At 39.3% G+C, this 14,508-nt stretch overlaps 1 protein-coding gene across 4 annotated transcripts in view; it reads left to right on the top strand.

Annotated features, from left to right (window-relative positions):
• The window catches only part of ZDHHC14 (zDHHC palmitoyltransferase 14), a 65,236-nt gene that overhangs the window by 14,268 nt on the left and 36,460 nt on the right, over nucleotides 1-14,508 (top strand). For 2 of the 4 annotated variants that reach the window (XM_082215274.1, XM_082215273.1), the window contains exon 2: nucleotides 13,247-13,407. In XM_082215274.1, coding sequence (XP_082071400.1) covers nucleotides 13,247-13,407 — 161 coding nt within the window. Of the gene's footprint in view, nucleotides 1-13,246; nucleotides 13,420-14,508 lie in introns of all 4 variants that reach the window. The other 2 variants (XM_082215271.1, XM_082215272.1) reach the window with 1 other exon arrangement.

The raw sequence follows: 14,508 nt of genomic DNA, 5'->3' as shown, positions 1-14,508 counted from the left end.
CAGAACTGTTTACTTACACAAACAGCGTAAGCCAATAGTGGGGGTGCATCTGTTTGATGTGCTGGGTATCTAGGCATCTGTTGGCTTAGATAATTGTAAAATGTTGGTAATTTATATTTTAAAAAAATATTGTCTTTGGATTTTAATGGATTTCTGAAAAGATAATTCTCTTGAACTTATTCAGATGCTCCCTAATTGCTGCTTTCTTATTTATCTTATTGTAATGGTAGTTTCTAACGTGTTTTTACTTTGTATGCAGCCCGGACAGTCAACTCTTTATTATTGTGTGGCTGATAAAACTGAAATAATAAATAAAGGCGCAACCACTTTCTTTCTAATGCCACACATCAAGATTGCCAGTCTACTTTATACTGAATAAAGTTGCTAACAAAGTGATTGATTTTTCTTTGTAATTACTTTTTCTTCCTTAGCACTTTGTGGTACAACTGAACAAATATATATATATATAATTCAAGCATTTCCCCCTATTTAATTTTCCTCTTCAGTGATACACCTTAAAGAAGGTCATCCACGATCGAGTGTTCTCCAGTTGTTGTCGGACTCCAGCTCTCATTGTTCCTGACTATTCGCCACACTGACTAGGGCTGATAGGAGTTAGGAATCCAACAACATCTGGCAGACAGCAGATTGGGAAAGGCTGCCTTAAAGGAACTAAAACATTTGGTTACATTAGTGTTAGCTTAGTGCCAGCAAGTGCAGTGTCTTGACAATATGTCAATGTTTGTGGTTCAGATCAAAAGCAAACTTCTTTAAAAGCTGACTAATTATTTTGCAGAAAGAATGCACATGAAGTTAATGTATCTTTGAAAATGGAACGTACACAAACCGCTTCTTGCATGATTTATGAGTGTCTGTGTAACTGATGCAGCATTTGGGACTACGTCTGTCCAGCACTGTTTTTTCCACGTGTTCAGTAATCCCAACATAAACCTTTTATGGATTCTGATACCCAGGTTTCCATGAATTGTGACTGAAAATTAAAGTATTGCCTAGACAAGTTCAGTCTGTATATAGTTTGTAAACTAGTTTAAAGTGGAAACGAAATAGAAGTGTGTTCATGTGGTGCGATGTACAATGTGATAATTTAGGGCAGGGTCCGCTAATGTGCAATTCTCCATATGTTAGTTACTTAACTTCAGCTCCCATCATCCCTGACCATTGGCCATGCTGGCTAGGGCTGATGGAAGTTGTAGTCCAACAACACCTGGAATGCCACAGGTTTCTCAACCCTGAGTTAGGGTATCAGCGATAGCTGTATTTGTGAATTAGCTATAACCATTACTCATCTTCAAGCATCGGGATATTTCATGACATTTCTAAAATATTGGAGTTGAGATAACAAGCTACATTGTTTGAGATCCCAGGCTATCATCTGAAAGTACATAAGGCCATCACCTTGCTGAAGCTAAGTAGGTCTGGAGTTGTTCAGTGCCTGGCTGAGTGATCTTCAGGGAACTACATGTAACTGCCTTGGGTTTATAATGGAAAGCAGATGGAATATGAATTAAATAAATAAAAACATATCCTGCAGTATAAACTGAAGATGTGTGTTTATTCTCAGAGAAATCAAATTCTAGCTGAAGCAAATTAACTTGGGTACCATCTCAACTTCAGAATTTTTACATCTAAAAAGCTTTGTGCCCATCAGATTTGTTATGGTGACTTGTAGGTTCTTGTACATTTGCTTGATTGACTATCCTGATTTTTATATGAAACATTTTTTCTGTTCTGGAGGTACTGAATAAATAGCTTTTGTGGCAGTCCAACATATAACTTTTTCTAATTCTTTAGCTACTGTTAGCTTTAGAGCTGTATGCATAGACTGCAGTTTTGGTGACATAATGCTGCTTGCCTTTTCCAGGCAAAATAATAATATAATATGAGTAGCTGATTTCCATCCTTTTTGGCACACACCAACATGAGCTGAAATGCCTAGAACAGTAAATTGCTTGAGGTTTTTAATGGCACTTTCTCTTTTGAACACTGCTAATTTTCCTTTTGCAACTGTACAGCAGTATTTCAGTGTCAATTGAATGTTGTCATTGACAAAATAACCAATGCAGTTGTTTCATCTGTAATCCTAAAATTTGGTTTTTGAATGAAACTTGCAGTGATCAAATTCTTACAGATGAAGTATAATATATTTCTCTTAGTATTCTTTTTGTAATTCTTCTGTATGTGAATTTTTAAGATAGCTTCTTGAAATAGAATGCAATTTAACTTCTTCACTTCCTCCCACTTCTGCCCAAGATCTATTCCCAGATAGAGTCCTAAAGTAAGCATTGCTAGGGGAATTATATTCTTGCTTTGTTTTACCCTGGATTGTGAATAGACTTCAATGATATCCTACTACAGTGGTTTACAAATATTAATTTGTTGTTTCATCATTGCCAAAATTAGGATTAAGCATAATTTAAAATTGGCCAGAGACCATAGCCACAATGTGTGTAAACATCTGGCAAACATCTCATAGTTCTGAATAATGAGTTATTTTGGGCCCCAATCTTGTTTATCTAAACAAAAACATTTAGAACTTTTCTACACATGTTACCTATTTCCTGTTATACAAAATTGTTGATTTCTGGACTAAGCAGTGTACTGGGATTTCAAATACTTGATAATATCTAGAAGAATTAGTTGCATGTTTTCATCTTGTCCTTCTGGGATGACAAGTTCTGGCAGAAATGCAGTATTTTGCTAAAAGGACACTTGTGTTGTAATTTAGCAGGCATCTCCCATGGTTCCTGGACAGTATCTGCTCTTAGGTGTTCTGTTCAGCACTAGCATCACATTGTATGATAGCTTGCATGATTGAATTGCGTGCTTTTTCTCATAACTGTCTAGAGTATGACAATATAAATTGTGACAAGGAAATAGTTTCCCTTAGAGTGAAAGGCCATCTTACAAGGATGGTCTTATGGCATTTTTTAAATACTTGACTCAAATCTGTCTTGGGCTTTTAAAAGTTACTTTGAAGTTGTATTGGCAAATTAGTTCTTTTCTGTAAGTAAGTGTGTGTTAAATTACAGGAATATAAAGGACACACTAAGTAAGTGTGTGTTAAATTAAAGGTACCCCTGCCCGTACGGGCCAGTCTTGACAGACTCTAGGGTTGTGCGCCCATCTCACTCAAGAGGCCGGGGGCCAGCGCTGTCCGGAGACACTTCCGGGTCACGTGGCCAGCGTGACATCGCTGCTCTGGCGAGCCAGAGCCGCACACGGAAACGCCGTTTACCTTCCCGCTAGTAAGCGGTGCCTATTTATCTACTTGCACCCGAGGGTGCTTTCGAACTGCTAGGTTGGCAGGCGCTGGGACCGAGCAACGGGAGCGCACCCCGCCGCGGGGATTCGAACCGCCGACCTTTCGATCGGCAAGCCCTAGGCGCTGAGGCTTTTACCCACAGCGCCACCCGCGTCCCAGTTGTGTGTTAAATTACAGGAATATAAAGGATTAATGATATTTAAGAAATGGGAATACTGTATTGGCCTGAATATAAGCCTCACTCCCCCCCCCCCAAATTCCGACCATGAAAAGTTAAAGTGTGACTTATTTTCATGACCTTATGGTATGCAGCCAGGAGCACGGGGCAAACAGCGCCAGGAGCATGGCAAAGTGGCACCCGCCCCTTCCCCCAAGGCTCCTCCCCCGTCCTCTCCCCCAAGGCTGGGAAGGGAGACAGCGAGGAAGGGGAAAGGCTGAGGAAGGGGAAAGGCTGTCGGCAACACAGCATGCCCCCCCCCCAAAGTATGCAGCCAGGAGCAGCGAGGAATGGAGCAGCTTATATTCGGGGATTTTTTCTTTTCTTTTCCTCCCTCCAATTTTAAAGTTATGGCTTATATTCGGGTGCAGCTTATATTCAGGCCAGTACGGTCAATTTTACACCTTGTATATTTTGTAACACCTTAAAAGTTTAGCAGCTGTTGTCTATGACAGTCTTTCAATTCAAGGGCCATACAAGGGGTGCCCAAACTTTTTTCAAAGGGGCCAGATTTGATGAAGTGAACATGTGTGAGGGCCAATCAAAGTTTTGAGCTTTTTTTAGGGTTGAAGTTGCTGAGCTTTTTTTTTTGGGGGGGGGGGTTATCCCAGGACATACTGTATACTGCCACGAGGGCCGGATTAAATCCCCCGGAACAGACTTTGGACATGCCTGGGCCATACCAAAACTAATATATGGGAGATGTGCAGGTGAGGAAGCCGAAGCATTTTTAACATCTAAGACAAAGGTGCTAAAGTGGACCATATATGGACCACCTAAAGGTTTTGGGTGGCCTACCAGGATCCCCCAACAATTCTGTGTGATCTTTTAAAAATATATAACTATTACTGGTAATCCCTCCACACACACACACACACACACTTTCCCCAATTTTTTCACAACTAATTACTGTAATTTCCTTTGTTGGGCTTCACAAAGTGCTCTCAGGTAATTTTTGCCATTTTAGAGTCAGTTGGGGTTCCTGTCCTCCCCAACGCCATAAAATTAATTACCGTATTTTTCGCTCTATAACACGCACCCGACCATAACACGCACGTAGTTTTTAGAGGAGGAAAATCCGTAGGCATGCCACCCGTAGGCATTCCCTCCATAACACGCACAGACATTTCCCCTTACTTTTTAGGAGGAAAAAAGTGAGTGTTATAGTGCAAAAAATACGGTATTTCCTCTTTCTGCTTCTAAGTGCACCATTGTACATCTTGGTGGCATTCACTTCATTTCTATTCACTTCATTTCTATTCACTGTTGTTTTTTCTCCAGCTAGGTTGCCATCAGCAGCTGATAATTAATAATCATCCCCAAGTGCTGCTGAAGGCATCAAAGCAGGAGAAACAAAGCATCCAGCAGGGAATAGAAATGAAGGAGAAGCATTAAAGTTAGCCCTTCCTGCTGATCACCTTAGTGAAAAAATGTACTTGAAGGAATTTGGGGTGAGGAAAGAAGGACTTTGAAGAACTTTGACTTAGAAAAAATAAAAACAAAGAAAAAGAATCAGTTAAAAAGAAAAGAAAATATAAATAGAACTAGTTTAGGGAGATTAGCAAAGGGGACAGACTGATTTTTGATGGGCAGTGAATAAATGGTAACATTATTGTATGATTTTTAATGGATGCTAAAAAAACCCACTTATGAGATGTGGTAAGTGAATGAACATTTATTATGTTATGCCAGCATTTTAACATACATGTTATCACACAGGATTAGCAAGAACTTTCATTATCATAAAGATTCTTGAACTGTGCATATGTTATGGATGTACAGTGAAAATGTATAGATGGGGAATTGAGATCATGCCTGGTTGCCCTATGGTCTTTTTCAGCTGTTCTTCATTTTGTTTCAGCTTTGAAAGAATAAAATCATTTTATTTTACCAGTTTGTTTCAATAATTTTAACCTTAACATTCAAACAATGAGTTTTATAAGATTTAGTTTGTTATGTGCATTTGTGACTTTCTTTTTTTTAAATATTTTTTATTAAGTTTTCCATTTTAACAATCCAATCAAATCACATTAAATATTCCAAATCATACAAATACATTTCATAAAGTCCAAATATTTTGCCAAATTATAAATTTTTGTTGGGGCTTCCCATGCGTCAAGTTCAGTGGGGTCCAATCATCTTATGCTTCTACTGCCTTGAGTTTCCAATTGTTCCTTTCATGCTATGTTGCAAGCTTCACAGAGGCATCTGGGTGATCATTGCTGAAACCAGATTACTGGTCCAATTGGACCTTTATTGCGTTCCAACAAGGTATCCTCAGGTTCTTTTTGCATGATTACCGCCTTTTAAAACACACCTCGCCATTTTTTACATACGCATGGGCATCTCCAAAAAAACCTGCTGATGAAGCATAGTTGTGAAGACATTTAATTACTAAACAGGTTGTTCCTGGTTTGAATGTCAGCTCCGCCATGAACTCGCTAAGTGACCTCTGGAGCATGCTACTGTCTTTCCCCCACAGTTCTCTCATCTGCAATATGAAAGATGATGAAATTGTCTAACCTAACAGGGGTTTTGTAAGGATTATGTCAGAGACATGGCTAGCAGAGAGGAATCTGCAGAGGGGGAGGAAGAGGCAGAGGAAAAATGGAATTTGATTCGTGCACACGAAAGTGAGATAAGCCCTTCTCACTCTGGATTGCTGCCTGTAAGTTTTCGCAGCAGCAGAGAGAGGAAGGATAAGGATGCAGGTGGTAGTAGGGGGTTGTATTAAACTCCCGAGGAGGAGGAATTGGCTGCACCTCAACCTCCAAGAAGTAGGAGGTGGAGCAAGCGATTAGAACCAAGGAAGACCAGCAGGAAGGGGGGTGGGGGTGGGCTTGGCGTATATCTGGCCTTGGAAGGGGCTGGAAGCCAGTCGAGTCAACTGACTCCAACAGTGTGGAATGAGTTATGGGAAGCTGGGATTGCTGTAAGCCTGTTGTTGATAAATAAACCTCAATTAGTTGAATTGCCAGTATGTCGTGTCTTGTGTGAGAGAAGTGCTAAACCTGACCGATTATGCCTAGACGATGCATGTGAATTGTTTTGAACACCTATACAGATATTAAATAATCCTAGTGCAGGACCCATAAACCTCCCCCCCTCTCCATGCAGACATGTATCACCTTATTCTGAATGGTTCATTCAGATTTTGTTTACATTTGTCCTTAATAGATTACGATGCATTTTACATCTAAGTTTTAAAAATGAAACTGGATTTATATCATGCTCAATTGTGGTTTATTGTGATAGGAATGAACCTAGTCAGCCTTTAAGGCTTGTGTGTCCTTGAGAAGGGCAGACGTTTTGCTACTTTTTTATCAACCATAGCTTATTGTGTCATCCAAACCTAACAAAAGGAGTGAATCCATTACAATTTGTATGAAACAAACCAATTTAAAACAGTAGATTATAAAGCTGCCTTTTTTCAGTATGTCAGTTAAAATTAACCACAGTTTAGAGTTCAGATATAATGCTTAAATGTGTTTAATTAAAATTGGAAGCAAAAGCTTCAAGTTGTAGACATGCTTGGGTAGGGGAGGGGTGGGCAAATGAATGCAGAGGGCACCTAAACTCATTCCTGGCATGATAAACCATAGTTTAGCGTTACGTCCAAACCTCCCCCTTGTTTCCTAGGTCTTAAACTTGAAAATGTTATTTGAGAACTGCTAAACAGATAGCAAGCAGGAACTGAAGAAGGTTTAGAATGTGTGGGTTGTTACACAGAGAGAGTCTTGGATACCTGCCTCATACTTTTTATTAGAAGTGTGGTACATCTTGTGTCTTTAAACATGTGAGAAATAGTTCCATGCTGATCTGAAGTGTCCATGTTTTCAAGTTTTATTTTCTAGATATTGGATGCAATCTAACCAAAGTTGAACACTTTAAAGTTTAAAGTTCTGTTTCAATGTCATCGTAATACACCATTATTTTAAGATGACACACCTTGCACTTCATTTATAATGTAAGTCACAGAATGTGGAAATCAACACAAAAACCATTAATTAATTCTCTTATTATTTAGTACCCAGCATTTTCTTCCATTTGGTCTTTTCAGCTATAAACAGAGCATGTATAAATTAGATTGGGACTGAATGTCCTCCTCTTCCTCCCAGTACATACATACTTTTGGAGTGTTATTCATGTCTCACAAAAGTGCAGGGCTTTCTTGATGGCTTTGCGGGTTTTGCTCTTTTGTTTATGAAATCCATTTATTTCTGTTGAAGGAACTTTCTATTCTATCACAGGAGGCAGGTTCTTTGTACTTTCCCCCACTTTGTTGTGCAGTAAAAAATGCCTTTGTTTGGTGGAAGAGCTGCAATCTGTTTGCCTCATGGTGTTCCCATTTGTTTCAGAACAGCTCAGTTGAAATGGTACTACACCATGATGTAGCATCACTGATGGGACATACGTTGTGGGGTGGTGGTGTCTACCATCAATTAAAAAATTGTTTGCTGGTGGTGGCTATGCTCAGGAAAGGGTTACTCTCTTAGGCACCTTGAGGCAAGTTTGAAGGTGAGGGGGCTGCTAGTGTGGGCACAATTCTGGCAGTGACTTCTTTAAAGCTTTAGAGCTGTTCTGAAAGACCACAAGTGGTTCTTGATGTGCTATATCTCCTCAATATAAATTTTATTTATTTGCCTTCTTTCTTTACATTTATATCCTGTCTTTCTTCTGTGCTGGAAACCATAGTGGCATACATGAAATTCTTAGGCAGTCACCCATCCAAATCCTTCCCAGATGTAGATCTGCTTAGCTTTAGCAAAGTAATGGCCTTGTGTTTTCCGACCATACCATATCCTGATCTAAAGGCACATAACCTCTAGGCAATTTTTAATATGGTACACTTGTGCGCACAGTAGGGAGAGGTGGGGCAGATTGATGCAGAAACATTCAATCTCATATTTTATGTAACAAAGTTGGGTCAAATAAAAAAAATTGCTTTATGCATGGCATAACTAATCAATATTATAATAATAGCAATCAAAAGAACCATTAAAGTTAGAAGATAATAAACAACAGTAGTAAACAACAGTTTTTTTCTTTCCAAATCATTTTCCGGAAAACAGAATGACTAGTTTAGAGATTTCATGCAAACTTGTATATTGTACACTAGTGGGGCACTTTTATACATATCAGTGTGCCCCGTGTCTTAATGTATCAAAGTGCCCCAATGGACATTTTCAAAAAACTAACAATTATTAATATAACCACTGAACTTATTTTAATATAACGTGTAATTCATATTACTGAGTGGAATAACTTTCCTTTGGTATTTTTAAATCTTACCTAAACGACGTAAAACAGCATTGGAACACTTCTACATTTCACGTAATTTTTTAGTTGGCCATGCTAAAAACACACCTACTCTCGTCAAACGCCAATGGCTAACTGGCGGGCGGCACGGTCGCAACTGTTGTACTCACACATGTATAGACACGTTTTAGTGATGTCGCGACACGAATAACGTTTCTTGATATTGATATATTGTTGGTGTATCAATGTGCCCCTTGCATCAATGTGCCCTGCCTTCCCCTAACATTCTCTGGTACCCACAGGGTTCCTTCCCCCTGCTAAAATAAGATTTGAAAGAAATATTCTGTTGTAACCAACAGAATAGGCTGTTGTGTGTGCTTGGTTGTGGTTTGTGTGTAGTGCTCACAATAGTTTCTCTGGTTTGCAAATGTGTCCATTGGCCCAAAAAGGTTGGTGGCTATATAGATTATCCCTGTTTTGTATCACTCCTTAGGTGTGTTTAGTTCAGATGGCTTGACCATAATCTGTGCCCAGTATAGCAGTGTTTTTGTTTTGTTTTTTAAACCCAGATGCCGCAGATTAAAATCTCTGGCAATTTCTGTTTCCTCCCATTCTCCTGTAAGCCTTCAAACACAAAGTATCTGAGTGTTAGAGAAAACCGGGGAAGGAAAAGCAGAAGAACATGTAGAAAAGCTTACTGTTAGCTTAGTTTACTGGTATGTTTGATATTTGTAGTTTTGCAGATTCAGATTAGAATCTTGGTCTTCTGCAATTTAGCACTGCAGGTGGCAACAGGATTCAGTCTGAACAAATGATCTTTTTTATAAAGTATTTTGTAGCCAGTTTAAATGAGTATTTTGCAGTTAACATAGTGACAGTTGTAGTTTGTTTCAGGAATAGACAGTACTGTCAGTTCACCAAGATCAAAGAGAATGTGTCTGTTCTGGCTACAGTCCGAAGCTCACTACAAACTAGTAAAAACTGTCCTTTTTTCTAGGTTTCCTTTTAATGAGTAACTTTAAATATGTGAGCTCCCTGTACCCCTGGCAATGTAAAGTCCTATAATTTCTGTTGGTTTTGACACTGACTTGATGCAAGTGTCAAGTGGGATCATGCCCACTCTTTCCTCCTGTTTCCCACCCAGATCCACCTCTCCTTTCCCTTTTCAGTATTAGCCATGGTGTAAAACCCCTGGTGAAGAACTTGTGTCCCTCCAGATGTTGCTGAACTATAAGTCCTCAACCAGCATGGCTAATGATGATAATGGGAGTTGTATTTCATCAACATCTGGACACTCAGAGGTCAGCTAGCCCTAGTGTAGACTTAAATCAGCACCAAAGCTCTATTATTATTATTATTATTATTATTATTATTATTATTATTATTATTATTATATTTATATTTATTTCTAAACCACCCTTCACCTGAAGATCACAAGGTGGCTTACCATATAAAAACACAAAAATACATAACATAGTAGCAAACAAGAACAATGCCCCCCTCCTGTTTTAAAGGCCATAGATAGTTTAATTAGCTAAAGGCCTGGGAGAAGAGGAATGTTTTTGCCTGGTCCCTGAAGATCTATAATGAATGCTCTGGGAAGGGCATTCCACAAATGGGGAGCCACCCCAGAAAACGCCTGTTCTTGTGTTGCTTCCCTCCAGACCTCTCATGGAGGAGGCATATGAAGAAGGGCCTCAGATGATGGTCACAGGGTCCAGATTGGTTCATATGGTGAGAGGCAGTCCTTGAGGTACTTTTAATTGTGCTTAGAAACTCACTGGCAGCCAGTGCAGTTGGGCTAGGATTGGTGTTATATGCACAAACTGTCTTGCCCTAGTGAGTCACTGAATTTTGCAGTGAGAAAGCTAACAATTGTTTGCTTTACACTAGAGTTTGAAAGCAGGATTTGGTGCTGGTTTACTAATGATTAAAGAAACCGTGGCACAGAACTATGCTACTGTTAATACTGAAAAGGAAAAGGAGGGAGAATTTCTATGAGTCAGCAGGATGCTCCTTGTCTGCTAACTATGGTTATAGTCTATGATCATACTTGGCCAATTCTGCAACAACTTCACTGATTGCTAGCTTGCTGAATGCAAGGGCCTGGTGCTTAATTACTTTTAAATCTGGTCACAGCCTGCGATCTACATACCTTAGAAAGTACTTCTCCCTCTGTTACGCCCCTTGGTAGTTGTGATTGCTACACTGGACTCTGTTTTCAAGCACGTTTGCTATGGAATTATCAGCTGTCAGAAACAGGGTCTTCATTACTGTCACCTCATGGCTCTTGAATATCCTCCCAGATGATATATAGAGTCCTTTCTCTCTCATTTCTTTTGGGATAGTTCTTATTCCAGATGGTATTTGGTTGTTATGATCTATTATGCTTTTGTTATAATTGTCCTCTTCTAAGTTATCTGTTACGAATTTCCTGTTTTAGTGTGATTGTTGCATTTAAAATATGTGTGTTGATATTCTGAGTTGCCTTGAATTGAGGACAGTAGCCTATAAATACTTTAGTGTAATACAAATAATTAGGTGCTACTTGTAAACACACAGATTGTGAAGTGTAAACCATGCCTATGAAGAGCTGCTTGGATTGATTGTATCCCGTGGTGCATTAGTTCATCATGAAAATACATTCCTGTAGTTCCTTGTGAGGGAATTTACACCATTCATCACAGTGAATCATTTGTTCAACTCTGTGCACACAAATTCAGCCTAGACTGGTATGCATTCATTGCAATAACCCTGAAATTCACCAAGTAAACGATATATACCCATGTGATCTTAATAATTTAAGCTTTTAAGAAGTTCTAGTTCTTAAATTAGGATACTCCAGAAATCAAATTAAAAGGTTTGTATTTATTTATTTAGAATACTTATGTCCCCTTTTATTGTCCCAGAAGAGACTCAAAAGTGGTTTGCAAAAGATTTTGTAGTATTAGGAACAGAAATAACATTAAGTCCATATGGCACCAGATTTATAAGGGCAGCATTTCCTGCCCTCATCTTTGGTCTTTCCCAGTGTTATCAGGCAGCAGCTCCCAATGAAGCAAGAAGTGTGGTTCAGCAGCTAGACTTCATTCAGCCCATGATAGAGGCAAGTCTTCTCGTTTGTCAGTTGCCAGGGTTATGCTGTATAACAGCATGGCTACATTGCAGAGGTCATAACTTGCTTTTCTGCAGCTGTCTTTTTATGCAGTATAAAATGCTAGGCATATTGTTAAGTTTTTTAAAGCTAATTAAATTTCAAATATCTGTCAACAATAAAATTTTTATATTAAACATATTTATATATCTCTAACTCATATAAATATCAAGGTGGTATACAACAATATATAAAATAAAATAAAATATAAAACACCATAAAAGCTATACAAAACGATCATAAGAATCATAACACTGGCTAATCAAGAAGTTTAAAAAGCTGCATAGAGCTGTTGGCATAGAAAAGTATTCAAGAGACGCCTGAAAGTCAATGGCAAGGCTGCTCTTCTGTACATAGAAGAGTTATTTATTTTCCAAAAGGGGCTTGAGTCTTCAGAAGCTTATCTTGTAATAAATCCGTTAGTCTTTAAGTTTTTGGTTTTGCTGCAAGTGATTAAGATAGTTATAACTCAGGAAACATTTAATTTTTAAAATCAAAGAAGGCAGGGAGTCTAAATAAAACTGGGAAGTATATTACATTTTAACCACACTGCTATACATACTCATTAAAAGAGATGCCATTTATAAAAGGCTTTGCATCTCTTATCAATGCACTCTATCCTTTTTTTTTGTTTTTGTACATAACATCATTCTATTGCCTCACTTTAAACAAACACATAAACAAAGTGGGTGTTGATTTTGCAGGAAATGTTACTAAAGTGTACAGAAGGAAATGATCTATAGTAAACCGTGGGTTCTTTCACTGCTTCTGCTCCATTTGCTCCAAGGAGAAGTGAATGACTGACTCGGGAGATCCCATGTTACCACAATAATTTACTGATGCCTAGAAAATAAGGTGGGGAAATAGAATGTGAGTCTGGACCTGCACCGGAGCCCTCCTTGAGTACAAAAATGTTGTTGGTGGTGGAAAATATAATCTGAACGCATACTCAGAAATATTGTGAAATAAAGAAGTTCTCAAATAAAATTTGAGATTTTTAGGTTTTGTGCTTCGTGGGGAAATAACTTCTCTAAGCCGGTTATCTGGAATGGCTTTCCAGGAGTTCTCTCCCCCACACCTAATTCCCTTACAATATTGGAAATTACATCAGCAGCCTTATTACTACTAATAATAATTTGATTTCTTACCCTCCCTTCATCATAAGGTCCCAGGGCGGAGTATAGCAATTTAAAATTCAATCTTAAAAAGTTAAATTACATTTATAGGAATAGGGTGGGTCCTGAAAAATATCTCAGGTGTCAAAAACTAGGGTAAAAGGTGTATTATGCAGTATTAATAACCCTTAAACTTTCAATTTTTCTCTGTTTTACAGTTGTCGATATTTATCAGATCAGATTACACCTGCTATTCCTGCAGTAGGAGCAGTTCTGTTCTTTTTTGTTATGGGGACCTTGCTACGTACTAGCTTCAGTGATCCTGGAGTCCTGCCTCGTGCAACACCAGATGAAGCAGCAGATCTTGAAAGACAAATAGGTAACACTGAAGGTCTGTTGTTGTCCCATCATCTTCTTTGTAACTCTGTGTGTGTGTGTGTGTGTGCGTGCGCGCGCGCACACACACACACACGTGCGTGCATGCTGAATGGCAACATCACATACTTGTTCTTTTTTTCTAAAAAGAATGAGTTTTATAATTTTTCAGTTCTAGGGCAATGTTAACTGGAATGGTCTGTCTTGTAGATTTTCAAAAGAAGCATTTGTGTTTACAGTGATATTGAAAAGGAGCAACAATGACTTCTACAGCACACTCTCAAAATTCAAAATGTGACTACTGGTCCAACACGGTTACCAACCGCTGATGTGGAGTGTCTAGCCAAGAATGGAGTGCTTATGTTAGGGGTGCCAACTTGAATAAAATATTGTGGGGCCCAGGTAAGCCCTGCCCCACATAATCAATCACATGACTCAGGACACAAACTGTTTGACTGGAAATGTCCACCAACTTTAGGGGAGGGCAGCCCCCTCAAATATTTTATTGTGGGGTCAAAGCCTGCACGGCCCCTAGGAGTTGGCTCCTACGGGTTATGTGAATTCACTTTCAGGAGACACAGGCATATAGCAGTGTGGTTTTAATCTCTCCCTGCTGATGGGCAGGTGGGGACCCAGAGGACTGGAAGAAATCCAGCAGTGGGTCAAGGGTTCGCCATCCCTGATCTACACAGTTGGGGGTCTTTGTACATCTGGATCCATTGCTGTCACTTGAGGCTCAGGTGGCCATGGTGGTGCAAAGTGCCTTCCGTCAGCTTCTGCCAGTAGTCCAGCTGTCCCCTTATCTGGGCAGGGGTAGCCTAACTTCTGTTGTCCGTACTTTGGTAACCTCTAGGTTAGATTACTGCAACATGTTATATGTGGGGCTGCCTCTGAAAAAGGTTTGAAAACTAGCTACTGTATTGCAGATTTTGGCTGCCAAGTTGCTCACTGGGGCAAGAAGGTTTGAGCATATAATGCCAATCCTGGCCCTACAGCACTGGCTGCCTATTAGTTTCTGGGCCCAATTCAAAGTGCTGGTCTTGACCTATAAAACTTTAAATAGTTCTGGACTGCATCTACCCCCATGTGAATCAACCTGGACCTT

This window comes from Podarcis vaucheri (genome assembly GCF_965113315.1).
Source record: "Podarcis vaucheri genome assembly, chromosome: 3".
Lineage (NCBI taxonomy): Eukaryota > Metazoa > Chordata > Lepidosauria > Squamata > Lacertidae > Podarcis > Podarcis vaucheri.
Note: the sequence above shows the minus strand (reverse complement) of the source record. Positions and strands in the feature narration are given on the sequence as shown.